General features: G+C 37.6%; 1 protein-coding gene across 1 annotated transcript in view; it reads right to left on the minus strand.

The window, feature by feature from the left end:
* Nucleotides 1-22714, minus strand: part of MICU1 (mitochondrial calcium uptake 1) — a 230077-nt gene that overhangs the window by 73514 nt on the left and 133849 nt on the right. Inside the window, 1 exon segment of the mRNA XM_078150834.1 lies at nt 14774-14971. Within this exon segment, the coding sequence (XP_078006960.1) occupies nt 14774-14971 (198 nt within the window).

Genomic DNA, 22714 nt, shown 5'->3' on the forward strand with positions numbered 1-22714 from the left:
TCCTCTTTTTAAAGAAAATATAACAACAAATAGAAACATTAACATTCTCTTCCCACAGCCCAATGGGCCATCTCATGCGCACTCAACACGATTCAGGAGGAGATTTCTATTCAGATGTGGTTTGGAACAGATGGCCTCTAAAGTCCTTTCCAATTAATTCTGAGATTCTTTACTAGAACCATAAATGGCCGCTTTTCATAAATTCAAACAGCTGGCAACACTATCCACTGAATGTATTAGAGGGGGTCTTGTGAATGTGAGGTTCCTTCTCAGGGCTGCCATTGTTTACTAAATTACTTTGCTCTATTGTAAGTGGAGTTATTTACTATAAAATCACAAGGAGTGACTAGGAAAGAAAAGGAGTCCCAAGAGGATTTTTTAAAAGGTATTTTATTTTGAAAGGACTTTTCTATAAGTAGGAATTGTATAGAATATATTTCTCTTGATCTAAAGCACCTTTTAATAAGAAAAATCACTAATGCTAATGTTGTATGGAAAGATATGAGAGGAACTGGAAAGATCTGGGTAAGGGAGTGAGAGAAGTCATTTATAACAACGGAAATCATGAAAAATGGAGATGATTTGACAAATAAACATTTCTCTGCTGTTAAGTGAATTCACAGGATAATAAACTGATCAATGACATATGACCCCCTAAAGTAGCATTTACTCAAAGCCTGGTTCAACAGGCTACAATGCATTTTTTTTAAAGCTGCAAACTACTGCAGAGCCAGCTGGCTACTGTTCCAAGAATCTACTTCACTAAAGCAACAGAGCTGGCTCTACACAAATGCTATTAAAATATAAACTCTTGTTTTATCCAAGAAAGAGATGAGACCTAATGGAGGTAATTAGGCCAAATTATGGCAAAGCAAAACCAAATTGGTTATCTTACTCATTGGTTAACTAGCACAATCTTCATTAGGCATAGAGATTTTCCCCAAAATTCCACAGATTCTTAATGGTATATGCCGCCAAAAAGTGTGAAATGATAAGAAATGGAAATATAGGGAAGGAAAACATGAAAATAGACACACACACACACACACACACACGACTCTTATTCTAACACACTTATTCTAGAATCAACTTTTGTATATAGTGGCTTCAATGTAATCCATTATTGGAAATTCAGCTACTGAAATATTCCAAAGAGCATCATTAAAGGGGAATTTCCCCCATAACCCATGGCAAAGAAAGACACACTGCAAGGGACTCAAGGACCACACTCTACCAGGTCAGCTCAGCCTAAAAATCCTCCTGGCTTTATAAAAACACCCTGGTCTGTCATGATGCTAGTGGGTGGGCCAACATCCTATATATGAAGCAGCTAATGAGGAGAGTGTGAGATGGAATAAGGAATATGTAGCTTCTCTTAGAATCATAGTACATTGGACCTGGAAAAGATCTTTTATTGACATAATTTAAACCAGCACTTTCATTTTATAAAGGAGGAAAATGAGGCACAGAGAGTTAAGGTAATTCGTACAGAGTCACACAGCCAGTCAGTGACAAAGTATCATCCAGGTCTCACGATCTAGCATTCTTGCTATTATAACACACTGCCTGGGGAAAAGGATATCTAATTGGGAGGGGAAATAAACTCAGGTAATTTAGGGAAGGCATTCGTTTAGCTTATGTTTTGTGAGGAATGTCATGAAATACTTTTGAAATAGTCCATAGACTGATGGTCAACTGTGGTATCCATTTCCTAAGAGGCAGAAGGGATGGATTCAAGATGCACAATGAGACACACGTGTTTTGGACATGGCCATTGTGGGAGTTGGTTTTGCTTGACTACATATTTTTTTACAAAGGTTTTGTTTTTTTCTTTTGGTGGGAGGGGAAAAAAATAAGTGCTTATTAATTGAAAACTAAAATGGAAGAAACAGAAAACTTTCTACTATTGAATAAGAAAATAAAAAATTCATCCTTTAATAATACCTTTTGGAATTTTTCCAGGAATTGAAATCAAGCCCAGCAGCCTATGAGACTCTCCTTTTATAAATCCAGGTTTTCTTATTTTATCTACTTCAGACTTGTGTGGAAAGAGCTTTGCAATTTTTATATGTGTAACGGGGATCTGGCACATGTTCAGAGTGCCTCATTTAGCATATCCATGTGGAGGATGCTAGGGAGAAGATGGTATTTCTCTATGTGGAAGATGCTAGAGAGCTGCTTCTGGGAGATGTGTATGGAGAGGCAGACTGTGGAGCATACACAGACATTCTGTAACTGGTTCCAGGTGGCTAGCCATGTGTTGAAGACAAGACACTGTGATTGGCTGGGAAGGCATTCAAAAAGGCCTGTGAGCTTCTGCTTGGGTTTCATGGCCTTGTTCACTTCTGAGAGTTCTCAGTGACTCCTTCACTCCTACAGTATAGTGAAAGGGGGGGTGTGTCCTCAGATAACCCTGGGAGTTTTGAAAGATGTGAGAGAGTTAATCATAGGAATCTAGGAGTCTGACCCCAGGCTAGGTTTTTCAGACAGCACAGCATTCATACCCAGGAGAACAAGGGGTGATCCTATCTTTGGGTTCCCCACCCAGTGGAAAGTGAGAGGATTTATCTGGCAGAGATGCTGCCTTTGGAGGTGAACCTGGTAGACCAATGCTAAGCAGGAACTGAGCTAAGCTGAGCCTATGCCCCAGTTGGTGCAGGTGAGAGAATAAGCTCTGTAGCTATTGGGAGAAATAGTATATGTTTGCTCTGGCTATATCTTTGAAGCAAATGCCCTTTGTAAAAAGCTAACTGATGTGAAGTGGTTAAATGGAACTGGAGTGCCAGTCACTGGCACCCTAACAATGGTGGGACAGACAGTGGGAGCAGACACAGCCAATGGAGACTCAAGCAGATGGCAAGAGAGAAAAACCCCGGAACACTGAAGGAACAGATGTAGCCCACCTTACTTTGAGAGAGTGAACCAGACTATATACATAACTATAATTAAGAAATTATTATACTTTCAAGTCTAGTAGTTTTTTAGTACACTAAGCTACCCTACTCTGTTTCCCTTCCCAGAAAGTTGCTTCAGGGCTGGTGTAGGTCCTGAGACATTTGCATCTTCAAATAGATCAGATAATAACAGATTATAGTTAATAACAGATAATAGATTAGAAAAGCAAAAAAAGAAAAAAAGGATAAACTAATATGATACTGATGCAAAAATACTGAGTAAAATATTAGCAAAGAGGCTACAAGCAAAATATATTCAAAAGATTATTTCCTATGATGAGGCTGAATTTATATATCAGAAATGTTGGGACAGTTCAAAATTGGGAAAGCTACAAACATAATAAACCATATATCTTAGTACTCTGACTCTCAGATATTGTATGCATTCTGTAGCTATTCTGAATAGAATTTCTTTTTCTATTTCCCCCTTTTAAGTTTTATTAGTAATATATAGAAAGGCTGGTAATTTGTGTGGGTTTAGTTTATATCTTGTTATTTTACTAAAATTATCAATATTTTGGTTAATTTTTTCATAAAAAGTCATGATTACATCTACAGATCAAAAATGTCTAACAAAATATAGTACTAATTTATATTAAAAACAACAAAAAGCATAGGAATAAACAGACCCCTTCCTTAATATGATAAATTCTATCTCATTCAATCAATAAGCATTTATTACATTCCTATTATGTGCCAGGAACTGTACTAAAGGCTGGGCATACAATTCACAGTCCTCCACCTAAAACTTAGAGCTAGCATAATTTGTCATGAAGGAACACTTAGAAAGGCCTTTCTAATAGGTGCAAAGCAAAGATCACCCCACTCACTGTTATTATTTGCTATAGCTCCAGAAATGCTACCTATAACAATGTGATGAGAAGAAATCAGGCGAAAAAGAATAGGTAAAAAAAGCTGAATCTACCTCTATTTGCAAATGAAATGAGAATTTATTGAAAATTAACCAGAATATCAGTAACTTCAGTAAAGTAGCAGACTATAAAATAAACCTATAAAAATTATCAGCCTTTCTGTATATTACTAATAAAACTCAGAAGGAGGAGACAGAAAAGGAATGTCATTCAAAATAACCACAGAATGTATAAAATAACTAAGAGTCAAAGTACTGAGACGTGTTCAGGATTTTACATGGCTGTAACTATAGAATGCCTTTTACAGAAATAAAGGAAAACAGATAATTTTATAAAGTCATAGTTTATGATTGGCCATGCAAATATACTTAAAATGATGCTAGTACCTAAATTATTTTGTGTAATTAGTTCTGTACCAATTAAACCACCAAGGGGTTATTTTAAAGACCTAGACAAAATAGCAAAGTTCATTTGGAAGAACAAAAGGCCAGGAATCTCAAAGGAAATAATGAGGGAAAAAAAAAAGAAATGAAGGGGGCCTCACAATATGAGATGTTAAATTATTTCACAAGGTAGTAACCATAAAAACTATTTAGTACTGGTTTAAAAAAATTCAAAGATTGATCAATGGAACAGACTAGGTAAGCAAAATCCAAAAATAATCAAACACAGTAGCCTAGTAAGTGAGCTCCCTCAACTACTGGTATAAGCTTTTCTATTTGATTACTAGGAATCCTTGAAAGCAGTTGGACAGGGTCTCATGTTGGTTTGGACCAATATCTTATGCTATGCACTACAATACATCCCAAAAGGTGGTATGATTAAAAAAAGGAGAGAAAAAAAATAAAAGGAGGTATCTTGTACAACTATGGCTAAGGTGAGAATTCTTCAATAAACCAAGAATAGAGGTGATCTTAGAAAGCAAAACAGAGAGTATAATTACATAAAACTGAAAAGTGCTTGCACCAACAAAATTAATGTGGTTAGAATTAAATAACCATTAACTGGGAAAAAATCTTTGTAGCTAATATTTCTGATTAAGATTTGATATTGCTTAGCCCAATGCCTTGTGTATAGTAAGTGTTTCATAAGAACTTGTTGACTGATTGATATCCAAGATATATACATAGAATTGATACAAATATATATGCAACAAGAGCCACTTCTCAGTGGATATGTGGTTGAAAGATACAACAGCCATATGAAATCACTAATAAGAAATGCAAATTAAAACAGTGCTTAGGGTGTTACTTTCCATCAGATTGACAAAGATGACAAAAGATGAATAGTAAATGTTAGAGAGGTTATGAAAATGTAGATACACTAATACACTATTGGTGGAACTACAAATTGGTTCAACTGCTCTAGAAAATAATGTGGAATTATACTAAAAAAATCATTAAATTGTCCATATTCTCTGACCCAGTGATAACACTAATAGGTACATATTTCAAGATATCAATGACAGGGGGAATGGTCATATATATATAAAAAATATTTATAGCAATACTTTTTGTGGTAGCAAAGAAATTAAAGGAAATAGTAATAACTAACATTTATATAATGCTTTGAAGATTTTCAAAGCTCTTTACATACATTATCTTGCTTGATTCTCACAACAATCAATTCTCACAACAAAACAGGTACTACTATTATCCTTGAAATCAAGAAAAATTAAGTGATTTGCATAGGGTCACACAGCTCTGCAATGTCTGAGCCAGGATTAAAACTCAGGTCTTTCTGATTTTGAGTCCAGTGCTCTATCTACTATGCAAGTTAGATGGGATGGCTAAACAAATTGTGGCATATGAATATAATAGAATATTACTATTCTGTAAGGAATGACAAATACGGAGAACTCAGAGAAACCTGGGAAAACCTGTGAACTAATGAAGGGTGAAGAAAGCACAACTAGGAAATTAGTTTCTATGAGGACCATAATAACATACTTCTATGAAACAAATACAAGATAAATACCAACAATGGAGTTTAGGGAAATAGAGAAGGCACTAACCCTAGCGGCAATCAGGAAAGGCTTCACTTAGAAGGCAGTGCTTCAGTAGAGTTTTGAAGGAAGTAGGACAAGATAAGGAAAGAATGTATTCCAGACACGGGAGACAGCTTGTACCAAGATGGAGCAATGGGAGATGGAGTGTCCCACATGAGGAACAGCGAGAAAGCAAGTATGCCTAGATTAGTTCTGCCTCTGAATTCTCAGTGCTTGGGCACTGGGGTGCACTATATGTAATTGACACTGAAAAATTGGTTTGTTGAACTGTTAGCTGTTGAAGTGGAATTGTTACATTTTCTGGAAAGTAGGCAGACCTATTAGAGAAGATTACGACTGAGGACAACAGGGTTCTAGTTCTGGTGCCATCACCAACTCATTTTAGTATTTTAGTTACATAGATCATTCTTGTCTTTTGAAAAGGGGAGTATGACACTCAATGACCTTCATCAAAGATTTGAGAGAATAAAATGATTACAGATGCTTTCAGCACTTCATAGGAAAGACCAATCTAAAATATTTTATTAATTTAACCAGATGTATTATTGATCAACCTTCTGTGAGTATTTTTAGATCTCTTAGACTTCCATGTAGCTACTTAGTAAAGCTGCAAATACCACAGTACTGGTGCCCAGAAGAGACCTCTGTTAAATCAGCCCATTAAAGCTTTTCTGGAAAACTGAAAACGTGAGAGGACCATTTTTTACTGCTCAGCATGTCTCATAGCAGCCAAATTCCAAAAAAACTTGTGTTAACAATTCCTTCTGAATCTTTGGCTTTATGTTAAAGCAAGAGTTAACTCTCATGTGTTTACATAATTGAGTCACTTCCCACAGTTTCACTTTCCTTGAAAATACCTTGGAAAATTAGGGTAAAAGAAATCTGCTTTGCCAGGAATCTTCTGATGCCAATGATAACTGTCAACACATATATGATTAAATGACTTTTTTTTTTTTGGTATCTCTGCCCTTCTAACAGCATTCAGGCTAGAAGGGAGAATAGGCCCAATACCTTGAGTTCTTTTGTATGAGAGCAATGCCAACTTAATTCTATTTAGAAACCCCATAGGGAGGGGTGCAAAGATTTCACCTTGAATATTGCCAGCATAAGAGATTCTAGAATTTCCCTTGGTGCTTTATTAGCCTAGATGCTTTAATAACTTAAAAAAAACGTTTTCCTTAAATTGCTCCCATTGCAATTTAAACCTCTTATTTCTCACTCAATTCTTACTGATTGATGGGGATGATTGGCTCAGTTCTTCTTTATAGCATGCAATTATAGACTTGCAGAAGGTTATGTCTCCCTTTTGTCTTTTCTGCTAACTCAACATGTCTAGTTGTTTTAATTTTTTTTCCCATGAAAGTCAGGAAAACAAGACCATCATTTCTGTTGTTTTTGGATTCAATTTGTCTTAAAAAACAAACAAAAAACAAAACAAAACAACCCATGCTATGTAGCAAAGCCACTTTTTTTAAATTAAAGGATGTTTATTTTCTTGAAAAAATTTTTATTTATATGTTTTGCTTTTATATTGCTTTTATTTCTGAAGCCATTTCTCCCTCATTCCCCTAGAGAGCCATCTCTTGTAACAAAGTAAAAAAAAAAAAGAAAAAAAGCAGTTCAGCAAAACCAATTAATACAGGAACATTGTGCAGTGATATATTCAAGAATCAACACCCACAGTCAGGAGACTCTGCAGAGAAGGCAGGGATATGAATTTTGTCACAAAACTTTTCTCCAGGGCCAAACTTGGTCATTATAAGTTTCATTTTTGTGTGTGTTCTTTCCAGGTACCCTGTTGTAGTCATTATGTGTATTGTTTTCCTATTTCTGTTTTCTACACTTTACATCAGTTCATAATTCTTCCTATGCTCAGTGCCTAGCACATGGTAGGTGCTTTATAAATGTCTGTTGACCGAACTACTGACTTTTCTGAATTGTTAATCATCATTTCCTACAGTGCAGTAAGATTCCATTACATTCATGTCCCACGATTTATTTAATCATTCCCCAACTAATAGGTGCCTATTTCGTTAAAAGTTCTTTGATCCCACAGGAAGTTCAGCTATAAATATTATCGGGTATATGGTGACCTTCTTGTGGGTGTATACCTAGCTAGATCTCTGGATCAAAGGGTATGAATGTTCGAGTTATTTTGAAAGCAGAATTCCAAAGTTCTTTCCTGAATGGTTAGACCAGTTCACAGCTGCCCCGATAGCCTATTAATATTTGTCTTTCTAGCCCCTCCAATTATGACTATCACTATCTTTGTCAACTTGTTGGGAATGAGATAAAACCTCAGAGTTTTTTTTTCTATTAATTATGATTTGAAGCAATCTTTTGGTTAGAAATAGTTTGCAATTTTTCTTTTAGGAATTGTATGCTCACATCTCTTGACTACTTACTCATTAGGGAGTGGCTACCGTTGCCTGACTCCCATATCCCTATAAAAATGGTTACGTTCCTGACTCTGACCATATTAGCTTAGGCTCTGAAACCTCAATCCCTTTTTTGGGATGACTACACAGTTCCCAGAGTGCACATCCTGAAAAGTATCTCTTCCTTCTGGCATAAACAGATTTCCAATTGTTTCTAGAATGTTATGTTTTTTGAAATGGCCATTCCTACAATTTCTCATCTCCTCTTGCTCTACCCCCACTTAGGAAATAAAAACACAATTTTACCTTTCAGGACCTTTCACCTTTGACTGATGCCTTCCTTACTCCAGCCTCCAAGAGAGAAATAAATATACTGACTAGAATTAGGCCTGGCATAATCCTCTGAGAAACTTCACTCCATGATTTTTTCTAGCCTTTAACTGAATTTTTAAAAACTTCAAGTTTTATTTTAAAAAACTGTTTATGTTGAGATTGATCCATCAAATCCACATTTTTCTAGTTCCTTTCAGAAGGGTGGAATTCAGGGAGAGCAAGGAATAGTTTACCCATCAGATCTGTGGAGAAAGGCAGAATTCATGACCAAACAAGAGAGAGAGAGCATTATGAAATGCAAAATGGATGACTTTGATAACATTAAATTAAAAAGGTTCTACACAAACAAAGCCAAATGCAACTAAAATTAGAAGGGAAGCAGAAAGCTGGGAAACAATTTTTACAGTCATTGTCTCTGATGAAGGTCTCATTTCTAAAATGTACAGAGAACTGAGTCAAATTTATAGGATTTATAGGATTATCAATTGATAAATTATCAAAGAATATGAACAGGCAGTTTTCAGATGAAGAAATTAAAGTTATCTCTAGTCATATAAAAATGCTCTAAATCACTACTGCTTAGAGAAATGCAAATCAAAACAACTCTGGGGTACCACATCACACCCATAGGATTGGCCAACATGACAAAACAGGAAAATGATAAATGTTAGAGAAGATGTGGGGAAATTGGAACACTCATGCATTGCTGGTGGGGTTGTGAACTGATCGAACCATTGTGGAGAGCAATTTGGAACTATGCCCAAAGGGCAATTCAAATGTGCATACCCTTTGATCCAGCAATATCACTTCCAGAGCTGTATCCCAAAGGGATCATAAGAAAGGGAAAAGGGCCCATGTGTACAAAAATATTTATAGCAGCTCTTTTTGTGCTGGCAAAGAATTGGAAATTGAGGGGATGCCCATCGATTGGGGAATGGCTGAGTAAGTTGTGGTATATGAAGGTAATGGAATACTACTGTTCCATAAGAAATGATGAGCAGGTGGATTTCAGAAAAACCTGGAAAGACTTACACGAACTGATGGTAAGTGAAGTGAGCAGAACCAAGAGAACATTGTACACAGTAACAGAAACATTGTATGATGACCAACTTAGATAGACTGAACTCTTTTCAGCAATGCAATGTTATCTAAGAGAACTCCAAAAGACTCATGATGGAAAATGTGGTCCACATCAAGAGAAATAATTATGGAGTATGAGTGCAGATTGAAGCATACTATTTTCTTCTTTTTGTTGTTGTTGTTTGTTTTTTCTTTCTCATGGCTTTTTCCCTTTTGTTCTGATTCTTCTTTCTCAACATGACTAATACGGAAATGTTTAATATGATTACATATTTATAGTCTATATCAGATTGCATGCTGTCTTGGGGAGGGGCAAGGGGAAGGAGAGGGAAAAATCGGAAATACAAAATCTTATAAAAGTGAATGTTGAAAATTAAAAATAACAATCTAAAAAAAAGAGTAGAATTCAATCAAACAAATTTGACAAGAACTTAGATAGTACTCCATTCCAATAAATGATCACTTACTGGGCACCTAATATTGTCAAAAGGGAATCACAACTTCTTGAAACTGACATGAAAAGCAGCTTTATTATGTAAAAGGTTATGAGCTTGCATCTTGGCTACGCTACTTCTTACTATGTGTGGTGCCTCAGGAAAGTCACTTAGCTTCTCTGGGTCTCAGTTTCCTAATCTATAAACAAGGCTGGACCAGATGAGGTTTCAGATCCTTTCCAGCTTTAAGTTCTATAATCCTAAATGTGTTGTTATTTCAACACTCAGAATGCCAGAACTCTAGCGATCTCCAAAACTGGACTGCTGCTTTATGAATCTTTTTTTAGTGGAAGTTAATGGGCTAGAAGCACTAGCTCAGGCTCCACCACTGACTAATCTTTGCTAAAGTCCTTTCCCTAGTTTAGAAAGAAGCTATGAGGGAAAATGAAATACAGGAACATAAAGCTTGTTTGTGGATGAAATATTTGAAATTATCTAGCTGAGCTTCTCAAATAGCCTAGGCATTCCTGGGACAGTCATCTCAATATATCTAAGCAAAGGAGGCATATTACCAGCAAGGTGGCAGTCTATTTCACATTTATATGGTGTAATGGGTAGATTGCTAGACTTAGGGTCAGGAGAGGTTTGGGAAGGGAAAATGGAAGAAGCATTTATTAGACACCAACTATGTGCCAGGCACTGTGCTAAGCGCTTTACAAATATTATCTCATCTGATCCACATAACAATCCCGGGAGGCAGGTGTTATTACTATCACCACTTTACAAAGGAGGAAACTGAGGTAGTCAGAAACAAAGTGACTTGCCTAGAGTCACAGAGCTATTAAGTGTCTGAGGCGGGATTTGAACTCAGGTGCAGCGCTCTATCCACTGTGAAGAACAGACATGGAAAACAGTCAAGGCATTAGAGATTTCCTGTCATTGAAATGCAGAGAATTAGTCTAAAACGAGCTTCTTTCACAAAGTCAGAAAAAGTAACCTGATTTTGAAAAAATTATCAAATCCTAATGTCTGGAAGAGACAGAGATATTAAGGCAGGAACTGTTAAAATCTGGGTGGGGGTCTGCCAACTTAAAAATATTTTTTATAACTATATTCAATATAACTGGTTTTCTTGGTAATCTTATGTATTTCATTTTATACATTTAAAAACATTCTTTTGAGGATCCATAGGCTTTACCCAACACTGCCAAAGGGGTCACAGAACTAAGAAGTTATGGGAGCTGGTATTTATCAGCCTGAGTCTGAATTCAATACTCTTTCCACCAAGCCACACTACCTATATTCAGTCTCAAAGTTATTATATTTGGAGGGTAGGGGAAGAAAGATGAGACTTCAAAATGGAATAAAAGTACATAATTAACCAATGAAACAAAACTAGTATGGAATAGGAAAGAATTATGGAAGTTTCTGACTCACAAGAGAGTTATTAAGGGTTATACACTTCTATTTTCCTTCTGGCTATGATGATAACATTATATTTCACACCCAATGTGGGAAGAAATTGCTAAAACTTTGAAAAGAAAGATTATCTTTTAAAGAAATTACTATTTCTTTCCAGATGTTTTAACAGCCAGGGAACTCCAATTTCAATTTCTTCAATTTCAAGTGTTCCATGATTTTGTCCATATGGTCTCAGATCTTTGATTTATTCATCCAACACTTATTTATTTAATGCCTACTGTATATCTACCACTTTACTGGAGGCTCTAAATGTTATAAAGGACAAGTTCCTTTTCACTTAAGAATCTTTTAATTTAATTCTGAAAAATTACCTTTTTTTGCATGAGAAATCCAATTTTTCTATCTCACTGGCATTCCATCCAGTTCTAGACTGGCATCCTTTCCATCACAGGGTGAAAGCCAAGTGTTCTCAGACTTTAACCATCTAGTCACTGTTCCAAGATTCATAGAACCACAGACTTTCAGGGCCAGAAGGGTTAGCAACATTTCTCTTATATAGCCTCTTCTTAGCACTCTGAGACTGACCACCCTAGTTTGGGACCTCTGGTCTTTTTGCCTCAAGTTTTCAATCCACCCTCCACAGAACTGTCAAAGTGATGATCCTAAAGTGCAGATCTTCCTGTGTGGCCCTCTTGCTCTCCTCCTGTGACTGTCCTACTCAATAGACTCCAAAGGTTCCCTTTTACTTCTAGGAGCAAGCATGAACACCTTTGTTTGTCATTTAAAGGTCTTTACAAGCTGGCCCATTCCTTTCTTTCCAGTCTTTTTACACACGACTCCCCTGCACACATTTGACCATAGTGGCCTCCTGTAAGAGCTTACTTGATGTATGCCTCCATGACCTTCCATCTCTGGTCTCTGGGCCTTTGTACTCAGTCTCTTCTCAGTCCCCTCAGATGGTTCTTCTTCCATGTTAAACCCACTAACTAGGGTGTCCCCCAAGGCTCTGGCCTGGGTCATCTTCTCTTTTTCCCCTATGTCACCTCATTTGGTGAACTCATCAGCTCTCATGGATTCAATACAATTGACATACAAATGACTCCCGGATCTACACATCCAGCTATTAGCTCTCTTTTGAGTGGCAGCCCTTCATTACCAGCTTTTGGATACCTCAAACCAGATGTCTCATAAGCATCTCGAATTCAAAATGTCCAAAAGAAAACTATATTCTTTTCTCCTTCAACCCTTCCCTTTCTCCAACTTTCCTATTACTGTTCAAGGCACCACTAGGCTCTCAATAAGTCAGGCTTGCAACCTGGGGTCATTCTTGACTCCTCACTGGCCTCATCCCACACACTATCACATGATGTCAAATCTTGTTGCTCAACCTCGCCAACAATGAATCTGTCCTGTATTTCCATACTTGCCAATCCTTCTGTGAAAACAACTTGGTGAAATCTAGCCCCTCCTTTTCTGGCTCTTGCTAAAATATCCCTGAAATACACATGCTACTCCAAAAATGTAGGAGGTATCTTTCTGTACATTCCTTCTTATACAGTGCACTTAGCATACTGTAATTGTATTCAATATCAAACTAGCTACTTATACAATAAAAGTCAATGCAATTCAATTAAACAAATACTTATTGAGTGCCTAATTCACTGTGGGGTATACAAACATAAAAAAACCCTCAACTTCACAGATAAATTTTCTGAGTACTAGAGCAAATAAATGTACTAATATGAGATTAAATTATTTCTGATGGATAAACTGAGCCTTTAATTAGTTTAGAAATATTCCCAAATGGGTAATCTCCAAAGTCTTAGTGTTTAAAGCTCCCTTGAATGAACTCCATCATCTATGTGATTTCTCTACAGAGCAAATTTTTATTTCAAATTAAGTGACAGCAATCATACTATTTTGCTTCACTACTTGTCCTCTACAGAACATCAACAGTTATAGCAAAGCCCAGAAATACAATGAGACAATCTGCTACTACGGTTTTCTCATCAACCTTAATTTTACTGGAAAACCATTTCTGCCTTAATTCTGTTGAAAACCTCTCCTTGCACACCTCACCATTTATTGTGTCACACACAGCAGGGAAACACTTGGAGGGAAGTACTTTCCTTGTGGTGGGAGAGGCCTAGTTCCTTGTATTAGACAGACTAAATGAACTGCCTATTTTCAGTACATCACAGAAGGCAAAGGGACCTTTTACACTTGGGAAATCTTAAAATGAGAGAGGTTGGGATGAAGATGACAGTCTTTCAGCTCCACTTATAGCCATGTCTTAATAATGTTTCTTCATTATTTTCAAATGAACCCCATGAACATCACAGCATATTCACATTTCACAATCAGGCACAAAAATATATCCCAAAGTAAATGGTAATTATTTTTTGCATTGTTAATCAATCAATCAACCAAAAAGCATTTGTTAAGTACCTCTTATGTGCCAGACAGTCTGCTGGGCATGGCAGGGGTGGGGGGCAGGTCATGTTCTACCAATTACCCACACTTCTACTCCTCTACCAGGATTGTCTTTTTTTCCCCCCAATTTTCTTCAGTACCAAAGTACCACACAGTGAGGTGTTATGACTCCCCAATGCTTAAGGAAATGAATCGAGTAATCCTAGTGGAACTATGCACACAGATGCCCCTGTTCCATGGGGGGCTCATCACCCTACACTCCAGTGATGATCAGTGGCTAAACGTGCCACCATGAAATCTAAGCAGAAAGGGAAATGTCAAGGCATCTTCCCTTTCTCTGAGCAATTTCCTGGGATCCAAAGTAGTCTCAGAAAAGCTCTCTGAGACACTTGGTCCTCAGTAGATTTTTCTGTCTTTGTGTGCTCTTCTGTTTTATGCCATAAGTAGACTTGACGTACAAAAAGATTCATGTATTCTCTGCGCACCTCCCCCCTACTCGTTCCCTTCACTGTTTTAGTACAAAGAAATGTACACTAAGGACATTTCAAATACCTCCCTCAGATTAAATCCGTTTTGCCTATCAACTTGATAATTTAGTAAAAATAGCTACAATTTCCATTCCTTGGCCTTTCCTTGTCCCTTTACTCTCAAAATCACATTTCAGAGCATTTTCCGGAACATGGTATTTTCTACCTATTGCTAGGTGATTTATCACTCATGGATTTCAAACCAATTAGCTTTTAGAGACGGCATATTTGAGTATGTGTTCCCTCTCACCCAAAAGCTTTGTGGTCCAGCAGGCCCTAGTATACATCTAAAGGATACTGTCACAATTTCCCCAAGGCCACCAGATACTAACCTCTAACTTCAGGACATCATGCTGAAGTTTACGCTGAAATTCTAGGAAGTTCTTGATGGTCAGCTTCCCTTTGAGATCAGCTCCGAAAAAATAGGTTGTTAGGGCTGAACACAAGCCAGGCTTGAGAGTGTTACCAGTGGTAGAACGATCTCTGTGACGCATGCCCATGCTGGTCTGGGAGCGAATAATACTCTGAACCTAAGAGAGTTCAGAAAGGGAAACATCAAATCCTTATGAGAATGAAAATAATTGAGATGATGCTAGAGAAGTTCTCTTCAGAAAGGAGTATTCTTTTAAAGTTCCTAACGTTTCTTGGCAAGCAATGTACAAGGAGGGGAGAAACCATTATCCTCAAAGGAATGTCTTATCTCAAGAATTTCAGAAATGTCAATAAACCTTTCACTCTTGGAATCATGGCTTGTCCAATTTTGATAGAGGAAAGAACAGCTATAACCAAATGCTTTAAATCTCCAGGAGACTAGGACATTTGTTAGGAGTGATAAATGAAGCTTGTGCTTTAGAATTCTCCTAGGAGAAAAGGGAACCAATTCAATCATGAAGGGGAGATTCTAAGTCAAGCACTTAGAGCGAGGACACAGCTACTGGGAATAATTAATCTTTAACCTAAGCAAGTAATTAAGGTGATTTAAAATTTTTTATTCTTAGGAGGAAAGCCTGCAATTGCTTTAAACACAGTACTATTTATAGGAAAATAGCCATTCAGAATAATTAGCATTGCAAAATGTCAAAATGATCATGAACTGCAGCCATTGTCCTGGGTGAAAGTTTTTACAATGCCAATCAGAAAAACACCACTTCAATATCTAAGATTTTTAATGACATTAAAAAAGGAGGAAGATATGTTTTGTTTTAACTTAACTTTAGAGGTAGAAACCATGTATTTGTGGAGGAGTTGGTTTTTTTTTAAACTCTAACCAATATTTCATACAGACCCAAAATAACCTTCTACCCATAATGATGGGAGTCCCTTAACTGACCTGGGTAATAAAAGGTTTTTAGTGGTGGGAAGACCACAATTAATACTACAGAGGTCTCAATACATCACTTGGGTTTAGACTGACAGGAATGGAAGACTGGAGACAAATGTCTCCCCTAAGTTTTCTAACGGTTCCTTTTTTTCTCTGAGATAAAAAACCAACTTTTTAGTTGAGGGAGAAGGGAAAAGAATAAGTATTTTTTAAGCACCTACAATGTGCCAGGCACTGTGCTAAGTGCTTATTATATATATTATTTCATTTGATTTAAATTTGCAGCATTTAAAGCCCTCCACAATCTGGTTACAACTCAATCTTTCCATATTTATTTTATATTATTTCTTTTTATGCACAATGCATTCCATCCAAATTGGTCTACCAGCTGTTCTTCCAACTCCATGCCTTCACATAGGTCAGCCCCCTGCCTGGAAAGCACTCCCTCCTCCCCTCTGCTTCTCAGAATCCTTGGGTTCACTAAAGACTCGGCTCATCTGTCACCTCCTACGTGAAGTCATTACTGATCCTCCCAGTTGGTAGTCTTCTCTTCCTTTTCACGTTATTTTATGCTGTGTTCCCTCAGTAGAATGTTAGCTCCTTGAGGACAAGCACTATTTTGTTTCTGTATCTTTGGCAACTAGCATAAAGAAAATGCTAAGTAAATGCTTGCTGAACTGAATTACACTAAATTAACAATTCATCAGGTTGGGTTTTTTTTTTGGGGGGGAACAAGCAAAAGGGATCAAAGTTACTTATAACCCATTCACATAGCACTTCACAGTTTACAAAGTTTTATACACATACATACATACATACATACATACATACATACATACACATATATATGTTATTAGAGCCTCACAAAATCTCTGTGAGTTAGATAGCCTAAGGTTCGATTAGAGAATCAAATCTTTAAGATCCCTTCCAACTCTAAATCCTATAGTCCTCATTTTTCAGATGAAGGAAATGAAGCTCAGGAAGACAAGTGATTTCCCGAAGGTCACATGGAGAGTAAATGGCAGAATGAAGACCTGAATCCAGGTCTCCATCGCCAAAGCTGGTATTCCTTCTTACACACTATGCTAAATAAGGCTAAATCCTATTGCAGCCATACTGCAGGACTTTAATTAAAATCTGTGATTTTTTAAAAAACAAATATAATCACCCCTCAATTATGCATACCAGTGGATTAAATAATTTAAAAAATTATATTTGGATGAAGAAAATGATATTTTTTTAAAATGACAGACTTATTTGTCTCATAATGCTTAGTTTAAGCTGCTAAAATTAGCTGCCATTCCCTAAGCTTATAAGGGATGACAAAGAGGATTGGCACAAGAGATACTGGTAGCCGGAGGAAGACAGTCTAGGATTAAAACCTATCCATAAAAACTATTACTTGGTAATTATTTGGGCTTTGTAACCTTTAAACATGACCTTTACCTTGTAGAATTTATGTTTTCTTTATGTTAGTTGCCAAAGATACAAAAACAAAATAGTGCTTGTCCTCAAGGAGCTAACATTCTACTGAGGGAACACAGCATAAAATAATGTGAAAAGAAAGAGAAGACTACCAACTGGGAGGATCAGTAATGACTTCACATAGGAAGTATTTATGGTTATAAAGAACTTCATATTAGCTTATTTGTGACTTCATTTTCTTAGGGTTTGGACTCAGAATTGGGAAACCTTTTTGCAACATCTTTATCTTTCAACAACTGTGATACAGCAGAAAGAATACTGGACTTGGAGAAGAGGACCTGGGTTAAAATCCTGAATCTGAAACTTACTACTGGTACAAAATGCTCAACTCTTCTGTACCTCAATTTCCTCACCTATAAAATGGAGATAATAATGTCTGTACTACCTATTTCAAAGGACTACTGTTAGGGCCAAATGATATAATGGATATCAAATGTTTTATAATCTATAAAGAAAGCACAATGTTGTTGATGGTCAGTCATGTCCAACTCTATGTAACCCCATGGACTTTGTCCATGAGGTTTTCTTGGCAAAGATACTGGAGTGGTTTGCCATTTCCTTCTTCACTGTGCCCTTATTTTAGACAGGAACTGAGGCAAATAGAGGTTAAGTGACTTGTCCAGGGTAACACAGGGTAAGTGCCTGAGGCTGGATTTGAACTCAGATCTTCCTGACTCTAGTCCTGGCATTTTATTCACTGGGCCACCTAGCTGCCCCAAAAAGCACTATATAAATATGTTAATACAATTACTAATAAGGTAATAATAATTTTTGACTTGAGGAATATTTAGGTGACACTTTAAAGTGTTACAATTTCGTCATTTTAATTGTTTTCATAAAAAAAAGATGAAGCTTAGAATTGGATCACTTGGTTCTTTCTCATCTACTCTCAGCCTAAAACGCCTGCATTTCTTAAAGGTCAAGTATTCCCAAGGACAGAAGAAAGCATCCTTGGAGCAAAATTCAGGTTTTTTTTCTCCTTTACACAACTGGTAATTTTGATTTGATATGACCCTGGATGTATTACCAATTATATCTCACAATGAAGTTTCCTTTATTTTCACATCTTCCTGTGAACTAACGTTTAGCAAATTTATTGTCTTGTGATCAGCTTAAAAACTGAGTTGGGAAAATGGCTGTCACCGACAAAAATCAGATTCACTCCACCCAGTAAATCATACAGTAGATGATTAATACCTTTTGGTTCTCTCCACGTGATCAAAGAGATTTAGGAAAAACAAGATAAAAGATTAATACTAGCTGTTACTTTGCTTTATACCACATTAACTTTGCAGGTGCCTAATGACAAATGTATGATTTTCCTCACTCATACTGATGATTCTCTTTTAGATTTCTTCATATGCTTAGGAAAAATAATACAACATCAGTGAAGAAAACATGTTATTTAACTGGGAAATCAAACAAAAAGGTCAAGATGATTGAAATTCTTAAAAATCTAAACCCAAACTCTTTGTTTATATGGTTTTTTTTACACAATAATTCCTTGCCAATAATTCTGCCATTTCCACCTCCCCCCAACCATAATACCTTATGAAAGGAGGTTAATGCTTGAAATCTGATTGCACTTTCAAATCTAATTAGTCTTCTATATGAATATATATTCTATGGGTACAAAGTAACAAAGGGAAACAATAGCCCAATATAAGAGGCCTTCAAACACAAGCACTTTATATGTTTATTCACTGTTTTTCTTTTCTCCCGAGCTTTCACACTTGTTATTTCATATCTCCTTGGCGTAAAAGATAGTCTTATTTAGAGCTACATCTTGTTCAGCGTGGTATTAAAAAGGTATTTCTCTGAAGTCAGTATTCCCTTTTACAGTGAAGGGACTTCACTAGTGTTTCAACATGTCAACAAACACCTTAAGAGACAGTATATGAGTCCTAAATTCAAAAGATCTAGTAAGACTAAGGTAAGGCTGCTATGGCCCACAAGCCGCTGAGAGGTTGGCACTCTAAGAGATTTCTGAGGATTCTCTTCAGCTGCCTTCTATTTCTAGCCTTACCACAAATTCTCATGGCACTGCCCAATCCCACGAGGAGAATTCAGTGTAGCTGAGGTTCCTATTCTATGCCTCTTCACCAAACCCACTGCATCACACTGGGTCCAGCCATGGCTTCTCTTGCCTTGACCATCACACTAGGCTCCTGATGGGTCCCTTTGGACCCAGCCTCTCCCCCTCTAACTGATTCTTCCCATAATGGGCTTATTTACCTCACGATGTGATCCACTCTCCCACACTGGGTCATATCACCTTTAATGGCTACCCACTACTTAACAAGTCCAGTCCAATCTCCTTAGCCTAGGACATGAGGTCCACTTTCACTATTTGACTCCAACTTAACTTTCTCTTACACTATTTCTCCCTCCTGCAATTGGACAAACTGCCATCAATCAACACATCTCACATTCCCTATCCTCAGAGCTGCCCATATCCATCTCTGCTTGCTTACTCCCTCCCTGTGCTTAAAGGATGAAATGAGATGAGGGACCTTAACAATTCTGTCAACACTGAAGTGCCAGAAAGTAGCTCTTCCCTGTCTCCTTTCTCTTCCTGCTCCACCATAAGGCCTTTCCAGATTTCCCCAGTTACAGATGACTCTTGCTGGACTCCTCGGCACCTACCCAGCATGGAGAAGACTCAAAAGCTAAGTCAGTAGAACATAAACTCTGGAAGGTCCTACTAAGTTGGAAAGGCTTTGCTGTATGCACATGTCTGTATGGCCCACCAATGGACTGCTGACCAATTCTGAGAAGTTCAGCCATGACAAGCCTCGTCCACAAGGTGAGAAATCTTTTGGCCACAGTACTTAGGAAATGACAGTACCAATGAAACAACAGATTTCTGGAAGTACTAAAGTGTATCTCCATCTGTGTACACACCTTATTGCCCCCAGTAGAGAATAAACTTTTGGAAGGCAGGGACAATATCACATTTATCTTTGGATTTCTTTCAGAACTCCACTGCACGTCACCAATGCTTAATGTTTAACAAATGGTGAATGAATGAACAATGTGTTGTCTTCCATGAACCAATATTTTTCTTCATTGAGTGGTATATGTTTGGTACAATAGTCAATTACTTTGATGAATGATCAATAATAATGCACAAAGTACTGCTAGCTTCAAAAGCACATCTTAGATTTCTATAATTATTTTGTGGAAGGTGTTACTTGCAACTTTGGAAATAATTTAGAAGAACAAAACATCATAAAAGGAAAAACAGTCTAAAATCTGTGCCATATTGTTTCCAATTAGGATTGTCAGAGACAAATATTTAATAACTCCTTTGAGCCTTCTGTTGACTCTGAATTCAGTCTTTTGTCTCCTACTGCCCTGACATTCAAAGTGCTAATTACTTTATCTTTCAGTGAAAGCACATTGACCTCCTCTTTAATCAGTGTTATGACTCTGGAGGATTCTTATCATTTGGCAATTAGTGTTTTCCCCTTATGGTTCTAGTTTTTGATAGAGTTCCCCCCCCCCCCCACATGAATTAGCTGAACAAGAAAAACCAACCCAGTCAGGTAAGAAAGCAATGAGGAGTACATCTGCACTGGGGAAATCAGGCTGATTTTTCAACAGAGATTTTTCTTTCTTTCCTCTGGAGATTTTTAATTGAATGAATGGGTCTAAGTTGATGGATTGACTAAATGTTTGTAGAATTGAACTGAAAGCAAAGTGAAGGGAGAGAATTGCTAAGGGCTACAGGACTACAGATCTCAGAAAACCTGTCTAGGTGCCTTGATCTGTGCTATGTATCTTTTCTACTTTAACTACTTCCATAACTCATCTCCTTTACCCCAAAACATTTTTGGGAATAGAAAAACCGCTTCCTTCTGCATAATGCTCTTCCTACTTTTTCCCCTGCTTTGAAATCTCTCTGGGCAGAGACAAGAGCCTCTGGAAAGCAGCCCCAGCTGCCAAGGCCATGTGAAATTGCTCCTGACTGCTGGAGGTTACAGCGGCAGTGTTCCTAGGGCTCCAGGACCAAACTGTGAAAATATAATCATCTCTACTGGATTTCTGAGGAAGCATCATATATAAATCTGCCACAGGAGGGAACCCACAACAGTTCAAGGAAAAGTGTCAGGTTTTCCTTCCCTTACAGAAATCCTTTAAGAAAATAATTTCATTTTATAGCTTTGAGGCAGAGGGTTCACTTAAGAGAAGGAAGAAGTACTAAGAAATGAAGACAACAGTGAAGGTGAACTTTTTTGTGTGAGCCTGGGTGTAACAGAAGGAAGGGGTGAGAAAGGAGGGGAAACGCTAGAAATATGGGCCTAGCCTCACACTTGTCAGCAGCAATATGCTCACCTCAATGCCTCCCATAGCAGAGTGAAAAAAATCAGGAAAAACAGGAGAAATTATATGTGACTGCATAGAGTTGGCACGTTAAGAACGAGGACTGTTTCCACATGGCGTACATGGTCAAAACACATCCAAAGGGAGCTTAGAATGAGATTCAATCCATCATCAACTATCTATTTAACAATTCAAACTGGATGTCCTGGATGTCCTTTGTCTAAGACAGAGCTCCTTATCTTTTCCCGCAAAATGACCCTTCTTCCAAATTGCCTTGCTTCTAATGAAGGCATCACCATTCTTCCAGTCTCCTGGGTTCATAATTTTTGTGTTATCCCTCACTTGCCTCTCCATCACACCAATCAGTTGCCAAATCTCACTGCTTCTCTTTCCACATCGTCTCTTACATCTCAGCCCTCTTCTCTACTCCCACAGACACTTCCTTAGTCCAGGCCCTCTCTATCTCTGACCTCGACTATTAAAGCATCCTTCTAAGGGGTCTTCCTGCCTCATGTTTCTCTCCACTTCAGTCCATCCTCTTTCCACATGGTGTCAAAATGATCTTCCCTAAGTGCAGACATAGCCATGACTCCCTATTCAATCTACTCCAATTAGCTCCAGAATAAAATGTAAACCTCTCTGCTTAGCTTTTAAAGCTAAACAATGTGGCTCCAACCTATCTTTCCAGCTTTATTATATGTTATTCTCCTTCCTTCACCCTGTGGTCCAGCCTAGCTGACTTCGTCTCTGTGCCTCACACATACCACTTCATCTACCATCCCTATGCCACTGCACTAGCCAGGCGCCATGCCTGGAATGTACCTCCATACTCACCCCAGCTTCACTGAATTCATCTCTTCTTTAAAGATGCAGTTCAAGAACCACTTACTACATAAACCCTTCCCAAGCCTCCCAAGTGCTGAGTCCCCTCCCTCCTTAACTACCTTGTATTTACTCTGTGCCTATTTATAGATGTTATGTATATGTTCTGCACCTAATTATAGATGTACACCTTTGGAAAGAAAGCCCTTGGAGAGTAAAGAGTGTTGTGTTTTTTTGTAGCCACGTCCCCACTGCCTAGCAGAAGTGCCTGCCATGAGCAGGTACTTAGTAAATGCTTATGAACTGACTGATTGATAAA

Source organism: Phascolarctos cinereus, unplaced genomic scaffold (genome assembly GCF_003287225.1).
Source record: "Phascolarctos cinereus isolate Bilbo 61053 unplaced genomic scaffold, phaCin_HiC Scaffold_3;HRSCAF=262, whole genome shotgun sequence".
NCBI classification, from domain to species: Eukaryota; Metazoa; Chordata; class Mammalia; order Diprotodontia; family Phascolarctidae; genus Phascolarctos; species Phascolarctos cinereus.